This window comes from Microcaecilia unicolor, chromosome 2 (genome assembly GCF_901765095.1).
Source record: "Microcaecilia unicolor chromosome 2, aMicUni1.1, whole genome shotgun sequence".
Classification (NCBI taxonomy): Eukaryota; Metazoa; Chordata; class Amphibia; order Gymnophiona; family Siphonopidae; genus Microcaecilia; species Microcaecilia unicolor.
The window spans coordinates 346,408,148-346,433,120 of NC_044032.1; the positions used below are offsets into that span (position 1 = coordinate 346,408,148).

At 41.2% G+C, this 24,973-nt stretch overlaps 1 protein-coding gene across 1 annotated transcript in view; it reads right to left on the minus strand.

The window, feature by feature from the left end:
• LOC115463703 (zinc finger protein 208-like) overlaps positions 1–24,973 on the minus strand; it is a 216,776-nt gene that overhangs the window by 147,817 nt on the left and 43,986 nt on the right. The window contains 2 exon segments of the mRNA XM_030194420.1: positions 21,543–23,082; positions 23,347–23,454. Coding sequence (XP_030050280.1) covers positions 21,543–23,082; positions 23,347–23,454 — 1,648 coding nt within the window.

The window sequence follows — 24,973 nt, forward strand, 5'->3', positions numbered from 1 at the left end:
CAAGAGGCCCCTCACTCCAGAATTGGCGAATGCGGATGGTGCAACTATTACGTTTTGAGAGAATGATGATAAAAGATGGAAACCCAATGGAGTTGGATAAATTCTGTTTGAGATGGGGCCCATTTTTGGACTCAATGCCCCCAATAGCTAAGAGTACCCTCTTGAACATTTGACTGGCTCATGGAGCTCTGGACATTCATTCCCAGATTGCTTACTGAGACACAGGGAGGGGAGGGTGGGATTGAGTTGATAATGATGTACCGATTTGGGGGGTCCTGGGGGGACATCTGAGTCCAGTCTCCTAGGGACTACCTCATTCGGAACTTTGCTTTTCAGCATTAAATTTGGATTCTCAAGGGAGGGAAGGGAGGGAAGGGAGAAAACTAAAAATTGGTGATGATGTTTGGTGATAGTATAACCGTGAAGTAATTATGTTATTGTTAAGACTGCTACTTACCTGTTGGTGTGGACTACTTTTGTGTGTAATCAATAAAAATGATTGAATATAAAAAGGAGTGTATTTTCTGCTTTAAAGGAGAATTTGGACTGCCAGTACTTTTGAATGAGCAGCTAGTCTCCGAAAAGCAATTGTCAATTGTAACTAGTGAGTAGAAAATAAAAATATCTAATTGCTTTCTAACCAAAACGCAGCCTTGGGTGATTTATTTATTCCTAGATATTAGTGGGTGGACCACTATATTGGGAGGGATAAATACACCCAGAAAAATTCATTGGTAACCCCCGACATATTAGAGGGAGTATCTGGTTGACCCATTTTTGGGGGTCCCAGTTACCAAGTGTCCTGTTTCAAGTTGCAAGATCCAGGATACACTTGGTGCAGTAAACAAAGCCCAGGTTTCACGCCGTGGGATCCCTGAGGCACCTGAAGACCAGAGTAAAGATGTGTCGTGTTTCAAGCAGCTGGATTCCTGACACGCCTACATGTCCTGGTGAGGACGAAGATTGGTGAGAAAAAAACAATTTTATAAGTTATTTATGCTTGGTCCTAGGTCTATATTCTTAGCATAGGTGTTTTAAAAGAGCAGAATAACAGTTACCCATGGTTGGTCCTATGGTCTGATCACCCATAGGTGTTTTAGAAGGCCAGGGTACATTACATATTCCTAGTTGGTCCTAAGTCTCGACTGTTAGACTGGGAGTTAAAAAAAAAAAAGGAAGACTAGGTTTATTTATATGAAATACTGCACTTCCTCTTTTAGTTTTAAAATTGTGTCAGATACTTGCTGAATAGAATTAAGCTTAATTATGTCCATGCCATTAGATATAGTCGTGAGACATTTTCCGGGAGAAAAGAAAGCGCTTACTCAGATATGTGGTAAATGGCATAAATGGGGTATGAAACAACTAGATCTATGCTGGCCACAGAAGGGAACTTTTGATTCCAAAACCTCAAATAAACTAGTGCAATACAATGAGTCCTTTAAAAAAGGGAAGTCTCGCACTAAGCACCGAGAGGCAATAAATAGATGGATTAGGGTAGCAGGAGAAAAGGAAGCAAAATCTCTGCCTGATTCTTCTGCCTTTCCTCCTCCAACACCTACTCCTACGGCACCGGCATTCCCACCACCGTATGAAAAGTCTGTACATTCAGACACCACAAAGGTACTTGCCTGTGGTACTGCTGTTGGTTATGAAAAATTATATCCTGATCTCATCTCATTTCTATTGACCCCAGTGCCCCTGTAGTCAGAGCCCCTATGGCTTACCCTTTTACTGTTCAAATTACTGGTGTTGTGGACCTGGTCCCCATGCCCAAACCAGGCACTGCAGATTTGATCTCAGTGCCTGGACCGATATCAGGCACTGTGAACTTGGTTCCATTGCCTAGACCACATACAGCAGATTTAATTTCTTTACCTAACTGGGACCCAGGTCCCATTGCCCCTATCAATCATACTGTTTTGCCCAGTACAGAGGACGAAGTCCTTGTACATATAACCGATGAAAGCCCAGATGGCAGAGCACGAGGGGCTTGCCTTGATGCCCTTCTTGATGCAACCCTTAAAGAGATAGGACACGATCTTGACAGGTTGAAGCAAGGTGCCAGTACTCACCATGCTCAGCAAACTCCCAGGTCTGTTATAGCCCACCGTACCCGAGCTCAGGTGGCTGCCTGAGCTGCTGCTCAAGCAGCCCTTCAAAGTGCCCACTCTTTACCTGCTGAGTCCAAAGCACATCAGAGCATTATGCTCGTGGACTCTACTCCTAAGCCCTCATACCCATCTGGTGCTCAGATTGCAGCAGAGAGATGGCATAAAGAGGGGGCCCGCCCTAAATTCTTAGGATATAATTGTGAGGTCCCTACTACTCCAAATGAATATGTTGCTCAGCAAGAGAGCTCCTCGTATTGGGTTCAGCCCTGGACTGACAACTTAGCATCTTGGTCAGAATCCCTGTACCCACAGTCTAACATTTATCCCAGAGAGGAATCATCACAAACGTCCGCAATTAACACTGCCAGAGACCTTATATACTCATACCCCGATCCCGGCTGGGGTCCTAGGATTATAACTTATATGCAAGAAGGTCTCAAAGTTTGGAAAAAATATGAAAATAAATTTCCTGTAAGTCCGCAAATCAAACTGTTACCTCTGTTTAACAAATCGTCTAATGAAATAGCATACACTGAGTATGTCCCATACTCCAATGTTGATTTGACAAGCTTAGGTCAACAATTACCTGACCTCACTGAGGGAGGAAATAAATGGATACGAAAGTTCTCAGAATTAACCATGGGCACAACACTTGCCATTGGGGATATAAAAGCACTGTTAGGGCGTATCCCCCAGGCTAATGTCCTAGACCTTTTCAACTATGCATGTCTTGCTAATGCTGCCTCTGAGAACACATGAGATGGTGATGATTTTGAAACTATAAAAATTAGAGTTTTCAATGCCATACGTTACCATTTCCCTACTATTAAAGACTTTTCAGTTCTCACTTCCCAGTGATGGGAACCTACTGAGCCTACAGAGAAATACATGATTAAATTACAACAGCTATACAAGGATGAGACTGAGGAGCGCTTTGATGCACCTAACAGTCTTCCTGTATTTTACCACCTGTTTAAAGACACCTTACCTGCCAAGGTTAAGGAAGGTCTTGATAACACTGTTGGCATTGCTCAGAAGCAATGGCCCGAGATGAAAGAGCACATCTTACATCACTGCAGGACATTCCTGGAAAATGCCCAGAATCAGAACAATCAGTTGCAAAAATTGCAGACTCACTTAATGTCCTTGCAAATAAAACAAATTGAAGATCAGAAAACCCTTGATAAACAAGAAGCCAAATATTATGCAAAACTTACACACAATGATGATCCTTTTTGGCGGGATCCCCTTTCAATTCCAGCAGATACTTTTTATTTGAATAATAGAGGTAGGGGGCCTACCCGAGGGAACTTCAGGGGAAGGAAAGGAGGAGCCCATTACCCTGGACGTGGCGGCAATGATAGCCATGGTCTTTTGTAATGATATCAAATCCGTTAGAACAGTTCCACCAGGACATTTCTCAAATGGAAAAGCATTATCAAGGCAAATGGAATGCCGCCATGTTGTCCGACTACTGCTGGACCTTATGGAGAGACGTTCCCGAGGCAAAGTACCACAGGAAATCAGGAAGGAAATCTTTTTAGGTATGTTTCTTCACTTCTCTTTACTCTTATGTTGCTTATATCTTTGATTTCTTTGTGAACTGACACAGTTTTTTTTTGAACTCTTGTAGCAGAAGCGTGTCATTTTGCCAGATACATATAATAGCTACATACACCGACACAAGCATTTACAAAAACCATTATCACATGAAAACTGAGGCTGATACAGAAATTCTGAAATGAGATCTGGATTCAGGGAAGAATTATCTTCCAGAAAATGTATGTTTTGTTCTTGTTACAGAAAAAAAAGTTTTTTTGTAGACCAGTGTTATTGCCGAAAACCGAGGGCGCCCATCCCAAATCCTAGGCATTTGGCCGGTTCTAAACGTATTTTCAAAAAAAAAAGATAGCTGCCCATCTTTTTCAAAAATACGGTTCGGACCGCCCCTTCTCGTAGACGTTTCCGGAGATGGGCGCCCCCTTTTCGATTATGCCCCTCTATGTGTGGTGAAGCTACTTCAAGGGAAAAGGAACACTGACAATTCTTGCAGGTCACTTGAGTTGCTATTTCCTGAAAAACCTTTTGGATTGAAACCACCATTAAGGTTCAGGCTTCCATCACGAGATACAGTATTCACCACATGCCTGTTCAGAATCAATGTAAAGAATCACATAAAGAATGTAGGAGACTTGTCCCAATGCACCTCAAGTCAGTCCGTAGTAAAAGATATTGACTTTTCTGATTTTTCACGAGCTCGTGCTGATGTTTGGTGGTATTGTGGCCAGGGGCATAGCCAGACTTTGCCAGGAGGGGGGTCCAGAGCCCGAGGTGAGGGGGCACATTTTAGCACCCCCCGGCACCGCTGACTCCCCCCGCCATTGCCGCCCCTCTCCCATTGCCGCCGACACCACCCGCCAGCCATTGCTGATCCCCCCTGCCGACGACCTGCTCGACCCCCCCCCTCCCGCCGCCAACTCGCCTACTTTTGCTGGCAGGGACCCCAACCCCCCGCCAGCCGAGGTCCTCCTCGCAAACGGCTTCCTAGTCCTTCTGTTTCTGACGTCCTGCACGTAGTACATGCAGGACGTCAGACTCACAGAATGAAGCCTTGCAATCTATGAGGTCCCCCGCCAGCAAAGGTAGGCGGGTTGGCGGCGGGAGGGGGAGTCGAGTGGGCCGTTGGCAGGGGGTCCATGGCCCAATCTACAGGGGCCCAGGCCCCATGTAGCTACGCCACTGATTGTGGCACTGAGACCTTTTATCCAACCCTGCCTTCATACTGGCAAGGACAATGTGCCTTAGTCCAATTAGTTATTCCCATCACCATAGCTGTCCAGCATGCCAACTCTCCAGATCCCTCCTGGAAGAAGCGGAAAGTTCAAGGCTCTTTTGATGACAGAATCTATATTGACTCTATTGGAGTTCCTAGGGGGGTGCCAGATGAGTTTAAAGCTCGCAATCAGATTGCTGCTGGCTTTGAGGAGTCCACAATCTTTTGGTGGTCTACCATCAACAAGAATGTTGACTGGATTAATTACATTTATTACAATCAACAGTGATTCATAAATTAGACTAGAGATGCTGTTGTAGGTATTGCTGAACAATTAGACGCCACAAGCCGGATGGCTTGGAAAAACCGCATGACTCTTGACCGAATTCTTGCAAAAGAAGGCGGAGTCTGTGTGTTGTTGGGAACACAATGCTGTACATTCATTCCTAACAACATCGCCCCAGACGGTACCATTACTAAAGGTTTAAAAGGCCTTTAAACTTTAGCTGATGAACTTGCAGAAAATTCTGGAGTTGATACCTCCTGGACAGGATGGTTAGATAGTGCCTTTGGAAAATGGAAACATTTCTTTGTCTCTACAGCAACTACTATAGTAATTATAGTAATTGCTGTATTTGTGCTTGTGGGATGCTGCATAATCCCCTGCGTTAGAGGATTGGTTCAAAGTTTGATTGAAACTGCTTTAACTGAAAGAAATCCTACAGTGGCTGCCTATGCACTATATGACCCATTACAAGCTGATGTACATAATGCTTATGATACCATGTATGCGCACATGCAACCTATCCCAGTAGATGGTACCCTATATGTTAACACGCATTCCTCTCTCACTGACTCCCATGTTGTAGATACAGAAGACTCTTTTTAGAGAATGTTTTATTTTGTACCCTGTAAATATTTTTCATTCTTCTTTGGAATCACTCAGTTAGTGACCATAATATTAGCTTGCTACTTTGATACCATGCCATCCTTTTGCCCTCTTTTTGGATTATATCTTTGGAATACCTTGCTCACATAGATTTCCACCCCAACTAGTGTCTTTTGTTATATCCACCTCTTAGTACTCATGATTGGGTGGCCATGACGGGTAAAGTAAGGCCCGGGAATCCCAACCTGTTTAGGGATTTCAGGATGCCTGCAACCTAAGACAGCCTACAATCCGAGTACTAACCATATCCTTTTTGAGTTTATGGTAATACAGAACTAACTCAGATTTGATTTTGAGGTGAAAGCAAACGCCTAGGTGCAGGACTAGGTTACTTGCAAGGAGCACTAGCCATTCCCATATTTGGTGAAGGCCTTCAAAGACCTTCAAGGGGGATATGTCTATTATTATTATAGTTGAACCTTGGTTCAAGGTCTGAGACTTTGGGTCAGGATCTAAAAATGACAAGAAAAATACAGGCCTTTAACTGTAATCTGAACTTTGAAGTTCCAGTAAGACTCCTGAGCTGTTGGGACATACCATGCAGCAAAATAAGGAAGGGCTAGGGTGCAAAAACCTCATAAACAGGATGGTGCGGTTTACCAACAGGGCAAAATCAGTTACACTCAGGAAGATATGGTCAGCTGAGTGGTCTCGCAAGAAGATGACTGAGCTTTCCGATCAATGCTGGAAAAAACAAGCATGTACGGTAAATGTTACCATATATGGTCACTGAGGTAGTAAACATATATCCAATAAGGTGTGAATACGTCAATTTACCTGTATCCTGTATAAGCAAATAAAAAGGAGTGTATTTTCTGCTTTAAAGGAGAATTTGGACTGTCAGTACTTTTGTATGAGCAGCTAGTCTCCCAAAAGCAATTGTCAATTGTAACTGGTGAGTAGAAAATAAAAATATCTAATTGCTTTCTAACCAAAATGCAGCCTTGGGTGATTTATTTATTTATTCCTAGATATTAGTGGGTGGACCACTATATTGGGAGGGATAAATACACCCAGAAAAATTCAGTGCCTATACAGATATTGTAGGCATGTACACGGTTAATGCGCGCTAAAATCGTTAACATGGCTATAACACTGCTTAGTAAACAGGGCCTTTAGTGTTTTGAAAATATGCTCCATGTCATATAACTAGCAGGCTGTGGGTCGCATGGCTCATGGGCAAAAGAAACACGGGGGCTGATATTCAGACAGCAGGAGGCAGCTCGGCTACATAGTAGATGACGGCAGAAAAAGACCTGCACGGTCCATCCAGTCTGCCCAACAAGATAACTCATATTTGCTGCTTTTTGTGTATACCCTACTTTGATTTGTACCTATGCTCTTCAGGGCACAGACCGTATAAGTCTGCCCCGCACTATCCCTGCCTCCCAACCACCAGCCCCACCTCCCAACCACCAGCTCTGGCACAGGCACAGACCGTATAAGTCTGCCCAGCACTATCCTCACCTCCCCAGCCCTGCCTCCCAACCCCGGCTCTGGCTCAGACCGTACAAGTCTGTCCAGCACTATCCCCGCCTCCCAACCACCAGTCCCGCTTCCCACCACCGGCTCTGGCACAGACCGTATAAGTCTGCCCAGCCCTATCCCCGCCTCCCAACCTCCAGCCCCGCCTCCCGATCTTGACTAAGCTCCTGAGGATCCATTCCTTCGGCACAGGATTCCTTTATGCTTATCCCACGCATGTTTGAATTCCGTTACCGTTTTCATTTCCACCACCTCCCGCGGGAGGGCATTCCAAGCATCCACTACTCTCTCCATGAAAAAATACTTCCTGACATTTTTCTTGAGTCTGCCCCCCTTCAATCTCCGGCAGTCAGCATCGAGACTGGAAATTCAATCTCGGGCCATTTCCCGTGACCGGCATTGAATATCCGTTTTATTTTTGGCCAGTTTAAACTTAACCAGCCAAGCTGATATTCAGCACTGCCCGGTTAAGTTTAAACAGGAAAAAGACAGGCCTGTTATAGTACCATTGCTAAAAATTTTTTATAACTATTTTCAACCAAACTACTAGCAATTGAGACCTTGACCAAATGCTTAAACGTAATTCCACATTGCCGAGGTTCCCGTTAATTCTCCATATTCACTTCCCACTTATATAAATAATGCTGTATGGAAATGGGCAAAAGGAGCAAGGCCTTATATATTCGTGTTATCTATCCCTAGCAGGCCTTATATATTCGTGTTATCTACCCCTAGCACCGCCTCCTCATCAGTGCCCACTCCAGAAGAGTCTCTACCAACCCCAGTTATCCACGGGCTCTGCAGACAATAAAATCACGCAACTGCCAATACTGAACATCAAAGAGCCCATATTCTTCCTGTAACTGAAAAAGGGATAAAGTCCCCCTCCTCCCAAAACTGGCCAAAGGTGCGGAGTCCCTGGCGCTCCAACTTCTTACATGTTAAGTCTAGGTGGCCAGGCAAGAACCCCGGAGCATGACAAATCGCCATCTGAAAGAAATACTTCCGCCCAGGGAAAAAACGGTCCTGTATTCCACACCACATACAAAGAGGAAAACAGAGGCCTGTCGGGATTGTTTTCAGTAAAGCTGCAAGATCTTTTCTTGGAAGCCAAATTACCTCCCAAAGCGGAGTATCCCCATCCAAGACTGCTCAAGGCACACCCAGACCTTAGAAGAATAGGAAAGCCACTCTGACAAGATGAAGAGTTGAGCAGCCTGGAAATACAACTTAAAGTTAGGAACTGTCATGCCCCCATGAACTTTAGGCTGATATAAAATGGACCTGCGGAACCTCAGAGGAAACCTCCTCCAAATGTAAGTTTAGTAAAGAACGCTCCAAGAATAGGGAAAGAACGCTCCAGGAATAGGGAGGGGGAGAAGCATGAATAACTACGGTAACTTTGGCAAAACCATCTTCTTGATAGCGTGGATCCGCCCAATCCAAGAGAAGTTTAACCCCTCCAAATCTGCAAATAATTCACACAATTTGAAGGGAAAATTAGCTTCGTATAATTCAATAGTCGAAGTGATGTTAATCCCCAAGTAACGGATTCACCTAGCAACACACCAAAATGAAAACTGGTGCTGCAAAACGGCAGCCACTGCCCCATCTACAGTAATGTTAAAAATCTCAGATCTAAGTATATTAATTTTAAAGCCAGAGACTGCAGCACTTCTACCAGAGAATCCAAAGATTCCCCAGAGCTATAGTCAGTATGAGCAAAATATCATCCGCAAGTAGTAAGACCTTACATTACCTTGGGTCCCTGACCAACCCCTCTAATCCTCAGATGTTCTCGTATCAAACCTGTCGGCAGCTCTATAACTAAGGCAAGGGCAACAGGGCACAGCCTTGTCTAGTGCCCCTAAGAAGAGCAAATACAGTTGTACAAGTCCCAGTGATCTTAAGACTACCCAGCGGATTCCTATAGATAAGATGCAACCAATGTAGATATTGTTCCCTCAGCCCCAGATGACGCAACACCTGAAATAGAAAAGGCCAGTGAACATGGTAAAAGGCCTTCTCTGCATCAAGAGAAAGCAAGAGCATCAGAGTATGGTCCAGCTGAGCTTGATGTATTAAGTGAAATGTTGTACGAATGTTGTCAAACGTCTGGCAACCCTGCATGAATACAGGCCAGATCCTCATGCACAAGCCTGGGGAGATATCTCTGAAGGCGACTGGCCAAGATTTTCGTAAAGAATTTGCAATCAGTATTTCAAAGAGAAGTGCTAAATAGTGGGTCTCTCCCTGGCTTAGGTAACACTGAGATCAAGGTTAATTGCCAAGATTGCAGGATATCGGACAGGTTCATCAGATGATTAAACATCCGAAGCAACACTGGAGCGAGAAAATTACCAAACATTTGTAAAATCTATTAGAAAACTCATCACAACCTGGAGTCTTACCCAACGGGAGGTCCTTGATGGCCCCCTGCAGCCTTGTCAAAGTAACTGGAGCAGACGAGGACTGCACCTCAGCCAAAGAAAATCTAGGCAGTGGTGTTCTAGCTAGATAATGTCTGATATCTAATTCTATAGGATGTATGTCAGGCATATTGAACTGGGAATAGAATCGTAAAAACACTGCATGAATAGATGCATCCTCTGTACATAATATTCTGTTCTCACCTTGTATAGTAGGAATAAAATTCCTAGTCTTTTGCTGTTGCAATTTCAAAGCCAATAAATGGCTGGCTCTATTCCCAAACTCAAAATGTGACTGACACACTCTTTGGAGATTTTCTCATATTTCTGCCAAATGCAGCTTCTGGAGCTGCAGTTGTAGCTTATGTATAAAATCCTGAAAATCTGGGGCAGACCCCCGTTGCTTAGCTCATTGTTCCAGCCTGCTTAAACGAGTGAGCAAGTCAGTCTCCTTTTGCTCTGTAGTCTTATTAATATGAGACTGTACTGGGATGAGTTCACCTCTAAAGACAGTTTTCATCCCTTCCCACAATATATCTGGGGTCACCTCGCCCATATCATTAAACTGTAAATATTCCACTCTTGTTTTCTCTATTTGCTGTACATACTCTGGGTTTCTAAGGATGGCATCATTAAGTTGCCAGTGTTAGTTCCACTTTTACTGGTGCCATTTCTAAACTGATTAACATGGGGGTATGGTCAGACCAAGTATGTATCGAGACAGAAGAAGACAGTGCTCTCCAGAACACAAAGAGTGCACTCTCTGAAACAATAGTTTATCCAGGAATAGGTCCCATGCACTTGTGACTAACATGTGTAATATTCCTATGGGTGTCTGTAGCATTATTGCATGCTAAAAATGCTAGCACACCTATAGCCCAACTTAGTAAACAGGGTCCTTAGTTTCTCCTGATATCACTCAACACAATGACGGCAGTATTTTAACTTGCACCATTATTCAAAGACCAGTCTCTGACTGTTATGCAGCTGATGTCTTCCCTACCCCCCCCCCCCCCCCTTTTTAAAACAATTTTTAAAAAATTCTCTAATGCTTGATATTGTCAATATTAGGAATCCACTGTTACTTTGGATATGCGCTGTCTTACAGCAGTGTCTGTGCAGGAATTACGTCACCTGATACATCATTACTTGGCACTCTGGCCTTTCTCTTTATAAGCTACGTAGAACAGAACTTAGCATAATGAGATAAGGTCAAAAAGAAAAGAAAAAAGGGGTAGCTTAACAGTATATTAGATTTTTAATTTGTACTGATTTTATTATGTAGTTTATTCTGGTTGCTGTGCTTTCCTGTCATGAATGGAATTCCTATGTTTGTTTATTTGTATACACTAATTGTTTTTATACATATGTAAACCGTTTTGCAGCTGCAATAAGACACGGTATATAAATTAACATAAATAAATAAATACATTTTTAGACTTTAAAACTTTATCACCATTTACTTTCACTTTTACTTGGCGTTTAACCGCACATCCACTGACGCACAGATCCAGAGCTTATGCTAACTTTCGACAAAGGTCTTTTTCAAGGTTTTTCCTTTGATTTTATACATTTGGGGTAGAGGTCAGATTTATTAAGAAGTACTCTTCGGATTATCTTCCATGTTTTTATTTGTAGCGCCATCTATACGTGGAATGTATTCTTTGCAAAGTACTACTATTGAGGCACTTCGTGCAGACCTATTATAAGCTTGCGATCAGACTCCTCACTTGAACCTTTACAATCATCCATTCCGCTACATTTTAACACCTATTAGGTATGCACTGTTCTGTCCTTCGACAGCCTCGCACTAGTTTATAACGTGATCCTAAAATGTGTGTAATACTTTTACTGCTATTCTCAGTTCTAAGGACTATCATTGCTGCAGTTTCGCACTGCAAAGATACATGAGCAATGCACTGTGGGTAATGTAGTTCACAGGCAGTGCAACCACACTTGCTTGGCTGTGTAAGAACTGATACCACTGGTTGTGAGGCTGCCTAGACCTCTTCTCTCTCTGCCAAGCTTGGCTCTGCTATCATTTCCTGGTCATTCTCACTATCTCTGTCCTGGGAGGTCAGCCAGGTATGACCTTTCCCTCCAATCGAGAGCCGTCCTCTAGGACCACCCCTTGCTACCCGATGGCAGGCTCTGTCCTCATTGGTCTCTATCTGCTCCTCCCTGAACCCATGTGAAGCCTCAACACCTCTTTGTCCCTTCAGCCATGAGGCTTTCCGACCACCTAGCCAGAGACATGGAGCATGTACCATCTCATTCCAGACAGCTCTGTCCTGCTGAAACTCCCTGTAATGAACCTGTTTTTTTTTACCTTGAAAATATCTCCTCTCTAATGAGATATTGCACATTCCAGTCACCCAGCTTTGGACCATTTCTACCTGTTCAACTATCCTTCCCCCTGCAATATATCTACTTCTCTTCAGATCTCCACCCCCAACAGCTCTCAGATTAAGGAGTCTCTGTGTCCTGGAGCAGCACCTCTGAACATCTATCTGTGAGTAAATTATCTGTGATTTATTCAATAAAAGAGACTTCATAAAAATAATAGAGACTTCGGGTGATTGGTGTGCCAAGGTTATACTCCAAGATATTGGGGCCTCTAGTTATCTAGCCTCAACAGTCTTGATATGCACTACGAGGTTACCATCTTACCAATCTGCCATTTCACTGATTCGTCAAGTGTATTTGTAGTTTCACTTTTCTCGATGTTGGTTGCAGCACTTTTTTTTTTTTACCATTTCCCGTTATTTGTTTAACATTCCACTCCACTGCATTTCAATCAAGAATATGTCTTTGGCAGAGAATAACAGTATATGCGTCCATACTTGCCAATAGTCGATAGGTCTAATACTAGACTTTCATTCTTTTTAAGTTATCCATCCATTCATAACAAAACTCTTAAATCATTTGTGCACAAGAATAGATTATTTTCTTACCATATCAGTTTAAGAAGGAAGTTTTATGTATGTTTTTTGTTGACCAACCTTTTGCACAAGTGCTTGAGGGATACATTTCATTGAATTGTTCTCATATGTGCTCATACATATATTTATGGTTAGTTCATGCCTTGTTGCTTAAGATTCATTATTAATTGTTTGATCACTACAGTTTCAACATCCTACTCCATACATTTGGGTTCTAAGATTGTCATTTTGGCCAGTTCAGCTTCTGTATCATAACATCTCAAGTGCCAGCATAGATCCACTGGGTAATATATCATGTATTACATATGATGATACTTTATCAACTATAATCAGTTGAATGTATATTTTCTCCGTATCTTTTACATTTTTTATTACAACACATGTAGTGCTATGTTTGTTTTCCTGAATTAGTACCCTATGAGTGGAGGAGTAGTCTAGTGGTCAGTGCAACACACTTTGATCCTGGGGAACTGGGTTTGATTCCCACTACAGCTCCTTATGACTCTGGGCAAATCACTTAAACCTCCATGCCCCAGGTACAAATAAGTACCTGTATATATCATCTAAACTGCTTTCAATGTAGTTACAGAAACCACAGAAAGGAGGTATACCAAGTCCTATTCCCTTTCCCTATTGCCTTCAGATATATTTGTATTGCACATGCTCTTAATGCATATCATATGTATTCTATTACATGTGTTTTCGAGCAAATGGTTGTTCTTATATGCATTTATCTTTCACAAAAATTTTCAAGTATTTTATTATTATAATGTATACTGTTGTCTGGGTTTTGGTTTTTTCTGTACATTTCGTTTACCATCAACTTACACGTTCTTACATCATTATAGATTAACGATTATTATTTGATTTTAGACTCCTGGGCCGGCCTGTGGCCGAAACACAGTACTGTGTCGTCTCATCAATAAAAAATTTTTAAGATCCAACACTGCTGTCCTAGATCTCTGTTACTAAGCCACACTAATGAGTATATGGGTGTCTCTATTGTTAGTGCGCGCTAAAAAGTTTGCACACGTACAGCACGGCTTAGTAAACATGTCCCTTAGTCTCTTCAGTCTGTGGTCCACTTCCCACTGTTTTTCTGCTGCTCAGTATCCTTCATGGGATTTTGGTGTTCTTCCTCCCAGACAGATTTTTAGTGGATTTATTATGAATAAGACACAAAAAGGTGCCCTAAATGACCAGATGATCACTGGAGGGAATCAGAGTTGACCTCCCCTTACTCCTCCAGTGGTCACTGACCCCCCTCCTACCCCAAAAAATGTGATTTAAAACACCAGTCTCTATGCCAGCCTCAGATGTAATACTCAGGTCCAATAGAACAGCTTGCAGGTCCCTGGAGTATTCTAGTGTTGGGTGCAGTGTACTGCAGTCAGGTGGACCCAGGCTCATACCTCCCCCCTACCCGTTACACTTGTGGTGGAAACTGTCAGTCCTCCAAAACTCACCAGAAACCCACTGTACCCACATATATTATTTATTTATAACATTTATACCCCGCACTGTCCCACTCATTAGCAGGTTCAATGCGGCTTACATAGTAAATTATGTTAACAAAGTGATAAAATGGATGCAGCTATAATATTGTAAGTGAAGAGGTAATCATTTATGTGAGGATAGGTAAGATGGGCATAAAGGAGGAAGGAAGAGTTAGGGAATGACAGGAGGGGGAGTATAGGGACTAACATATAGTACAGTATGTGAAAAATGTTAGGGAGAGATAGGAAGGGGGATGTATTAGATAGTGTAGGGAGGGGTAAGGAGAGGGATATTATAGAGGAAAAAATGGGGAACATATTCCAGATTCTGTTTTATAGTCTAGTCCGGTAGTAAATAGGTCTTGTAAATTTAAGTTAGGTTATTTGTATAGGCTTGCTTGAAGAAGTATGTTTTTAGCAGTTTTCGGAAAGGTAGAAGGTCTTTGATTTATTGAATGGATCTTGGTAAGGCATTCCAAAGTTGACTTCCTATAACGGAAAAGTTGGATGCGTCGTATGTCTTGTACTTATGTCCTTTGCGATTAGGAAGATGCAAGTTGAGAAACATTCGAGAAGATTTTGCACCATATATATATAGGTGCCCCCTACACCAATAAGGGCAACTGTAGTGGTGTACAGTTGGGGGTAGTGTGTTTTGGGGTCTCAGCAGACAAGATAAGGGAGCAACGGTGAGAAGTATACCTGGGAGCATTTATTTGAAGTCTAAAGCAGTGCCCCCTAGGGTGCCTCATTGCTCTCCTGGGATGTCTGTGTGGCCAATCTACTAAGAATGCTGGCTCCTCCTACATCCCAATAGCTTGATTTTTTACATTTTTCATGTGGGCATTTTTTAAAAATTCGAAAATAGACCAAAAAGATAAATGCATATACCACAAAACATCTAGCAAATAGCCATTTTTGGGAAAAAAGAGACAATTTTCTGTTTTGAAAACAGCTATATTCCCCACTTGAATATGTTTGACTTAAATGTCAAATTGAAAATGCCCCTCTACATCTCTCTTACTGTACCTGTTCAGATACAAGTTTATTTATTTGCATTTTGCTCACACCTTTTTTCAGTAGTAGCTCAAGGTGAGTTACATTCAGGTTCTCTGGATATTTGTCTCTCCCAGGAGGGCTCACAATCTAAGTTTGTACCTGAGGCAATGAAGGTTAAGTGACTTGCCCAAGATCACAAGGAGCAGCAGTGGGATTTGAACTGGCCACCTCTGGATTGCAAGACCGGTGCTCTAACCACTAGGCCACTCCTCCACTTGTTACCCACTCCTCCACTTGTTAAAGTTGTCTAACGTACTGCACGTATTTTACTATATCTTCCGTATTGTATCTGTTCTCCGAACAAGACATGCTTGATAAATTTTATTATCTTATAGCATGTACGGTACTCATCTTCCTTACTGCATTTGTTAGATGAACAGTATATGCTTGTTAATTTCATCTTATTGCATATACAATACTGTATAAATCTGTGGTCAATAAGATGGTGGACCACTGTGTAACTCTTAAGATGCCTGCCTTTTTTTTCTGTGGAGCAGAGTTTGCCCAATTCTGTAAAACAGCAAGGTAAGGTCAGACATATAATCTTATCTTAATACTCCACTTGGAAGCACAGCAACAGGGAGGGGTGAAGAAGGAGGTTAAGCCCTAGGACTATTCTGTGCAAAGATTTATAGTTGGAGGTCGTGAGACTGGTTTTGCTGGAACAAGTAAATCAAATGCTTTTAGATAAGGGGGCCACCAACTGAGACAGCAAGGAGCTGAAACAGCAGACTGGGAATTGTCACGTACATATAGTTAGAAAAAAAGGTATAAAAGGAATCGTTTATTGCTACAGAACTAGGAATCTTGCTAGCGTTGAGATGCATCTTGCTTCCAGGCTGGTCTAATTCATCCACAGGAATAGACTACAAGGATACACACAAACTCTTCCAACTTGTAAACAAACTACTAAATACCACACCAGTTACTACTAACAACATGGACACCCCATCAGTAAATACTCTTGTGAATTACTTCAAAGAGAAAATTATAAAGCTACGACTCATGATACCTATCAATACAACTGAATATGCAAACCTCCTTGATTGCCTAGATCCAATACCTGGGGAGCACCCAGCAGACCGATCATGGACCAACTTTAACACACTCTCAACTGACATCATCTCCCAACTGCTTAGTAGATACGCCAAGTTGCAATGCAAATTAGACATCTGCTCTAGCAGTCTGATAAGATCCGCCCCTCAACAATTCATAACAGACCTCACGAGCCACATGAACTACATGCTACAAAACGGCCTCTTCCCAAAGGACAAAGGAAACATACTACTCACCCCTCTACCTAAAGACGCAAAGAAAAGTGCTAATGACTTAACCAATTATTGGCCAGTAGCATCTATCCCGCTGATAACTAAACTTATGGAAGGCGTGGTGACGAAACAAATCACAAGCTATTTAAATAAATACTCAATTCTTCATGAGTCTCAATCAGGATTCCGGTTGAACCACAGCACCGAAACAGTACTAGTGACTTTAATGAACAAATTTAAACAAACAATTGCAAAGGGCAACAATATACTCCTCTTACAATTCGACATGTCCAGCGCCTTCGACATGGTCAACCATGGAATATTACTATATATCCTAGAATACTTTGGAGTGGGAGGCAATGTTCTTAACTGGTTTAGAGGATTCCTGACCTCAAGATCATATCATATAACATCTAACGAGAATACATCCACCCCATGGACACCAGAATGCGGAGTTCCCCAAGGATCCCCCCTTTCACCAACCCTCTTCAATATAATGATGATACCCCTAGCCAAGTTACTAGCCAATCAAAACCTTAACCCATATATTTATGCAGATGATGTCACAATCTACATCCCGTTCAAACACGATCTAAAGGAAATCTCCAACGAGATCAACCAAAGCTTCCAAATAATGCACTCCTGGGCGGATGCATTTCAGTTAAAACTCAACGCAGAAAAAACACAATGTCTCATACTCACCTCACAACATAACACAAGTAAATTCACCACAATAACCACACCAAATGTTTCCCTTCCCGTCTCAAACACACTGAAAATTCTCGGAGTCACCATAGACCGAAACCTCACACTTGAAAACCACATGAAGAATACAATTAAGAAGATGTTCCATGCCTTGTGGAAACTTAAAAGAGTAAAGCCTTACTTCCCAAGATCCATCTTTTGCAACCTGGTAAAGTCAATGGTGCTAAGCCACCTGGACTATTGCAACACACTATACGTTGGTTGCAAAGAACAGACTATCAAGAAACTTCAAACAGCCTAGAACACCGCAGCCAGAATCATATTCGGAAAAACAAAATATGAAAGTGCAAAACCCCTAAGAAAGAAACTGCACTGGCTCCCACTTGAAGAACGAAGCACGTTCAAGATATGCACGATTGTTCATAAAATCATTTACGGAGATGCCCCGACCACATGCTAGACCTCGTCGACCTACCTCCTAGAAATGCTAAAAGATCTGCCTGCACATTTCTGAATCTACACGTCCCCAGCTGTAAAGGACTAAAATACAAACTAACACATGCGATTAGCTTCTCATACATGAGCACTCAACTATGGAACGCACTACCATCAAAACTGAAAACAATTAACGAAATAACTATCTTTCGCAAATCTCTGAAAACCTACCTCTTCAACAAGGCCTACCACGAGAACCCATAGCTTAACCATAACACTTAACCAACCCACCCCAACATAAACGACATCTTTCTTTAAAATGTTTACTTAGTTCTTCTCTGTCATCCTTGATCTCTTTATAACACCAATTTGTTATAACACCAATTTGTATCTTTTAACCTGTATTGGTGATGCCATAACAGATCTTTGTAAGCCACATTGAGCCTGCAAATAGGTGGGAAAATGTGGGACACAAGTGCAATAAATAAATAAATAATACATAAAATTAATTGAGGAAAAACTGAATGTCTTCCATTACATGATGACATAATAGCTCAAGAATTGGGTTCTTTTCCATTTGCTGTACAGCATACTTTTATAAAATACCTTGGAATATATCTGGGTAGATCTCTTCATGACACTATCAATAAGAATATTGAGTTAATTATAAACTCATTAAAGAATTCCATTTCAAAATGGTCCCCACTTTTTTAAAGTTGGTGGGGTAGATTGAACTCTATCAAAATGACTCTGGCTCACAGAAATTATTTACTAAGTATGCTTCTGGTACAATTACCAGCTAATTTCTTTAAGAAAATTGATAGAATTCTTTCACAGTTTCTGTGGAGCTCCAAAACTCACAGGATATCTATTCACACTCTCAAATTACCTAAACAAAAGGGTGGGGTAAATTTTCCTGACTTTTTCTCATATCATACTTCTTTTACTCTCTGTAAGGGGTATATCTGGTTTACTGATGATTCATCTTTTTGTTCTCCTTCTTGGTTAAAATTGGAAAGGTGTTTATCATACCCTATTCCTCTGGATGTTTTAGCGAAATAAGATCCTAAAAGCTGTAAATTTCCATTCCTTGTTAATAGATCCATCATAACTACCACTATATCAGCTTTTTCAATTTTTGTCAAATTTTATTCCAAATTCTACAAATTGTCTCTCTGATATTGTCTTGTGGAATAATAAGAAATTGATGATGAGAGAAAAGACCTTAAAATGGTCTATATGGCAGAAATGTAATGTTTGGTTTTTGAGTCAATTGATATCTGATGGTAGTTTGAAAAATTTTGCTCAATTACAAGATGATTTTGATATCCCCAATTCTCAAATGTTACAGTGGTACCAACTACATAGCATACTTAAATCCAAAAAATGGAATTTTAAGTATATTAATCAGACCTCAGATCTTACTAGCTTTATAACAGATCACTGTAGGCTAAATCATTGTCACAACTGTGAGGAATGGTCCAGAATAGTGAGCCCTTGGGCTGCTGCCGGGGACCAGCAGCAGCAGGTGAACCACCCAACAGGAAGCGAGACTAGACACAGAGAGGCTGGTACAAGATTCAGGACTCTCAAACAGGCTTCGCTGGACCCGGATGCTGGAACGGATTTGGCTTGGGGCTTAGCTGGAACCAGATGCTGGAACAAACTTGGCTGGAAGCGGATGCAGGAATGGACTTGGCTTGGGGCTTAGCTGGAACCAGATGCTGGAACGGACTTGGCTTGGCTGGAAGCGGATGCAGGAACGGACATGGCTTAGCTTGGCTGGAACCGGATGCTGGAACGGACTTAGCTTGGCTGGAACAGGATTCAGGATACTGGAACACGTTCGGCGGGAATGAAAGCTGAAAGCAAACAGGGCAGCCACAAGCAGGAAGGGAACTGAAGCTAAAGACAAACAAGACAAGAACTAGCAGGGCTGGAACTGCAACAAACACTCACAGACGAAAAAAACTCATCTGAAGACCTCTGTTGCAAAGGCAAGTCTGAAAGTTCCCAGGTGCTTAATAAAGGCAATTACAGATGAGGTCACAGGTGAGGCTTGGCAGCAGAAACACCTGGGCAAGTCTGGAGTGCTGGAACATCAGGACTGGAATGAACTCTGGAACATGTCTGGGAAACAGGAAGAAAACAGTCCACAGCGGAGGCGAGGTGAGTATAGGCATGGAACATGGAATACAGTCACAATCGTGACAATCATAGGGCCTCATTGTTTTATAGATTAATACAATCCTTTACTACTACTAATTGTAGATCAGATCAGCTCAACAAGTATGGGAACTAGATCTTAATGACTCGCTATCAGATATACAATGGTCTCAGGTATGGTCAACTAGTCCAAGAGCCTCTTTATCAGCTGCTTTAATGCACGCAATCTCTTTTTTTTCATGTATCATAGAGCTCTTTGGACCCCAAGAAAAGGTAAAGCATCTGGGACTTCAAAATGTGATCTCTGCTGGTCATGTAAAAAAAACAAAGAAACTCTTATACATCTCTTGGTGGAATCCCCAAATCTTATTATTTTTTGGTCAGATGATTGGGATAAGCTAAAAGAGATATTTGATTTCAATGCAATATTTGTATTGAGCTACTACTGAAAAAGGTGTGAGCAAAATCCAAATCCTCTCTAAAGGCTCAGGGTGCAGCAGCAGAACCCTGAGCCTTTAGAGAGGTGTATTTTTTGAGTTCTTCCACAGAACTACTGGAGCAGCGATCGTCAGCCAGGTTTTTGGCGTCCTTATCCCTTGAAGAAGCCCCACAGTGAAACAGGTCCATTCGGTGCGGATGCCTGCCTAAGACGCTGCATGCAGTTTTGCCTAGCCAGCTAAGTTGCTTTTTTCTTTTTTTAATACTGCGATTTCGTGTTTTGAGCTTGCAACTATGGTATTTAAGCACACTTAAGCAAATTTAAAAACAAATAAAAAGTAGTAACGCTGTTAAATTCACACATAGGTTGGATCGGGGGGTTTTCAAACCAATGATTAAAGAATTTGTATCGTGACGTCCAAGTTTGGAAGAATTCCAGCAAGTTTGCTGTGTGTCACGTTTTTCTGAGGTCTTTCCCCCCGTTTTTCCATTTATTTCCTAAACCTATATTGTTAATAGGCTCATTTCTGGACTATTGTTGTGGGTACACTCTCTTGAGCTAAACAAATACTTGTCTCTATCCTAGATGCTTCTTGATATAAACAAACATTGTGTCTTATAAAGGGTATTCAGGCTTTTAACATTCATAATTATAATCTTACAGTTTGTTAACCACCTATTACTTTTTTTAAAAAATCAAAATTTCACACAAATCTCAGGAACATACTGTACTTAATTGTCCACCCCCCCCCCCCCAAGCACCCCTTCCCCCATCCCACAAATCTCTCAACACTCCCCATTCGACTAGCCAACATAGAGAGGAAGAGAAGAATGTACAGTCTAGGTACACACTTCATGACCTGGTGGGCATGGAGGAGTTATTTGTATATCTAGTTTTTCAAGATCTTTAAGGGCCAGTGCATAATTCCAAAGCTAAATTAGTGTGCAGAAAGTGCCAGTTGATTTATAACCAATACCTTATTCCATCAGTATTAGTCTCCTATAATAGTCTTTACTGATTTTTTTTTCTTCTCAGCTATTCCTGTTTGATAGTCAGTCCTTCCTCCACTTCTAGATATTTATACACATCTTCCTGTTCAAATTTCTTTATTTCACAGTCATCAGTCAGAAAAATGTTTTCAGTTTTGCTCAACTTTTGTTCACATTTTTCTCTACGGTGGATGCTCAACTTTTGTTCACATTTTTCTCTAGGGTGGATTCTTTCATGCTTTCTTAGATTAGATTTGCTGCAGAAAAATTTATCACACTTAGAACATTTAAATGGTTTTTCTCCGGTATGGCTTCTTTCATGAATTATAAGGTCACATTTTGCATTGAAGCTTTTACCACATTCAGAACATTTATATGGTTTTTCTCCAGTGTGAATTCTTTCATGAATTTTGAGCTGATATTTTTGATTGAAGATTTTATCACACTCAGAACATTTATATGGTTTCCCTCCAGTGTGGATTCTTCCATGAATTCTGAGCTGATATTTTTGATTGAAGGTTTTATCACACTCAGAACATTTATATGGCTTTTCTCCGGTGTGGATTCTTTCATGATCTCTGAAATAATATTTTTGAGTGAAGCTTTTACCACACTCTGAACATTTATATGGCTTTTCTCCGGTGTGGATACTTTCATGAATTCTGAGATTACCTTTTTGATTGAAGCTTTTACCACATTCAGAACATTTATATGGTTTTTCTCCAGTGTGGGTTCTTTCATGAATCCTGAGTTCACATTTTTGATTGCAGCTTTTACCACATTCAGAACATTTGTATGGTTTTTCTCCAGTATGGATTCTTTCATGCATTTTGACCTGATGCTTTCGACTGAAGCTTTTACCACATTCAGAACATTTATATGGTTTTTCTCCAGTGTGAATTCTTTCATGGTTTCTAAAGCCAAATTTTTCATTGAAGCTTTTACCACATTCAGAACATTTATATGGTTTTTCTCCAGTATGGATTCTTCCATGAATTCTGAGCTGATATTTTATATTAAAGCTTTTACCGCATTCAGAACATTTATATGGTTTTTCTCCAGTATGGATTCTTTCATGAATTACAAGGTCACATTTTCGATTAAAGTTTTTACCACATTCAGAACATTTATATGGTTTTTCTCCAGTGTGGATTCTTTCATGAATTATAAGATCACATTTTCGATTGAAACTTTTACCACACTCAGAACATTTATGTGGTTTTTCTCCAGTGTGGATTCTTTCATGATTTCTGAGGTTATTTTTTTGAGTGAAGCTTTTATCACATAGTGAACACTGAAATAGCTTCTCTCCCTTGTGGTGCATTTGATGCACTTGTGTCTTGCAAAAGCTGATTAATTTATGTCTTCCCAAGTCATTAACCTGACAGACTTTTTTATCATGTAACGAAGATGGTTCTCTTTCTTTGGGAAATTTTTGATAAATTTTAAGTTGTGATTTATATGCAAACGATTTGTCACACTCTATACACTGGACCAGCTTGACTCGTCTTTGAAATTTATTTTGTCTTGTCAGGTTTGACTTCCCAGTGAATATTTCCTTACATGTAGTGCTCTGACATAGTCCCTCTCTGCTGATTCTCTGATTTTGTCTGAGATTTGGGCAGTTGGTGGAATTTTTCTCTTCTTCAGTACATACAAACGATTTCTCTACTTTTAGCGTATTTTCTTTCACTCTAGGTGGTCTTACGCTACTAATACCTCCCACACTATCAGCTGAAGGATGTGAGCTGTCTCTGAAGGGGTCTTTGTGTTTCCATTCCTCCGTGTGCTGCCCATCACACATGCTCATTCTCTTATTGCAGAATCTATCATCTGTTGGAAAAAAATAAAAGTATGTACATAAATTATACAGCTATTGAGCAAAACATACATAGGCAAATATCCCTACAGGAGTCTTTAAAGTTATTTGTTTTTCGACAGGTGTAACATAATAATGGTACATGAAAAGACAACTAGACCATCCTGATCTCATTTGTTTCTTCTGATTATATTCACTAACCAAAATTCTACGTGAAAAGTTTGAAATACTTCACAGTACATAGCAAGGATTTTATTATAAAGGAATTGTTGGCTCACTGCTCTTGGTATCCATATCCTCCTCTCCTCTCTCCAGCTGGTCACAGACAGGAGCCTCTTCCATTTTCAGGATCTCTATTGTGTACTCAGCAGTATAACTTTGCCTTCCTGTAAGAAGAATGGAAAAATAACTTCAGATTTTATAGGAAAGCTTAAGACATAAAAACAAAACATGGCTAAAATGGAGATGATGGGAATTTTATGATCCTGGTGGAAGGAGTTAAGGATCCTGAGAAGTTTTGAAAATGAACCATGTCCTACAATACTAAGTTAATGAAAACTGGTGCAGAATATACCCTTTGCTTAGAATCCCACCTCTCCAACCTGGTGCTCTCAATGTGGGTCTTCCTCTCTCCCTTCTTCATGCTACTGCCATGTGGTAGATTACTCATTCTTCCTGACTCCCAACATGGATACTAGTGGTCACCCTCTCTTTCCTCCCCCTGCTGCTTCCTTTTGGAGACTATTTAACTCCATCCTTTTACTTACCCCCCACCCCATCTTATATCCCCATTCTGCCTCCATCCATTCCGCTAATTTCATGTTTAATCATTCTTCCTCACTCTCGCCTTCTAAAGTTATCAGTGTGGTCCTTCCTACATCCTTTCCTTCTGGAGTCACCAATATGGCCATCTTTCCTCATTCTTCCTATTGATCCCAGTGGGGTCTTTCCTCTAACCTCTTACACTAAGACCCAACTTGCCTGTCTCTTTAAACCCACAACCTGCTGAATAGGTGGGAGGAACGTTCAGCATCTTGGAGCATAAGTACATAAGTATTGCCATACTGGGAAAGATCAAAGGTCCATCGAGCCCAGCATCCTGTTTCCAACAGTGGCCAATCCAGGTCACAAATACCTGGCAAGATCCCAAAAATGTACAAAACATTTTATACTGCTTATCCCAGAAATAGTGGATTTTCCCCAAGTTCATTTATTTATTTATTTATTTATTTGTTGCTTATATCCCACATTTAATAATGGTCTATGGACTTTTCCTTTAGGAAGCCGTCCAAACCTTTTTAAAACTCCGCCAAGCTAACCGCCTTTACCACATTCTCTGGCAACGAATTCCAGAGTTTAATTACACGTTGAGTGAAGAAAAACTTTCTCCGATTCGTTTTAAATTTACTACATTGTAGCTTCATCGCATGCCCCTTAGTCCTAGTATTTTTGGAAATCGTGAACAGACGCTTCACATCTACCCATTCAACTCCACTCATTATTTTATAGACCTCTATCATATCTCCCCTCAGCCGCCTTTTCTCCAAGCTGAAGAGCCCTAGCCGCTTTAGCCTTTCCTCATAGGGAAGTCGTCCCATCCACTTTATCATTTTCGTCGCCCTTCTCTGCACCTTTTCTAATTCCACTATATCTTTTTTGAGATGCGGCGACCAGAATTGAACACAATATTCGAGGTGCGGTCGCACCTTGGAGCGATACAAAGGCATTATAACATCCTCATTTTTGTTTTCCATTCCTTTCCTAATAATACCTAACATTCTATTTGCTTTCTTAGCCGCAGCAGCACACTGAACAGAAGGTTTCAACGTATCATCAACGACGACACCTAGATCCCTTTCTTGGTCGGTGACTCCTAACGTGGAACCTTGCATGACGTAGCTATAA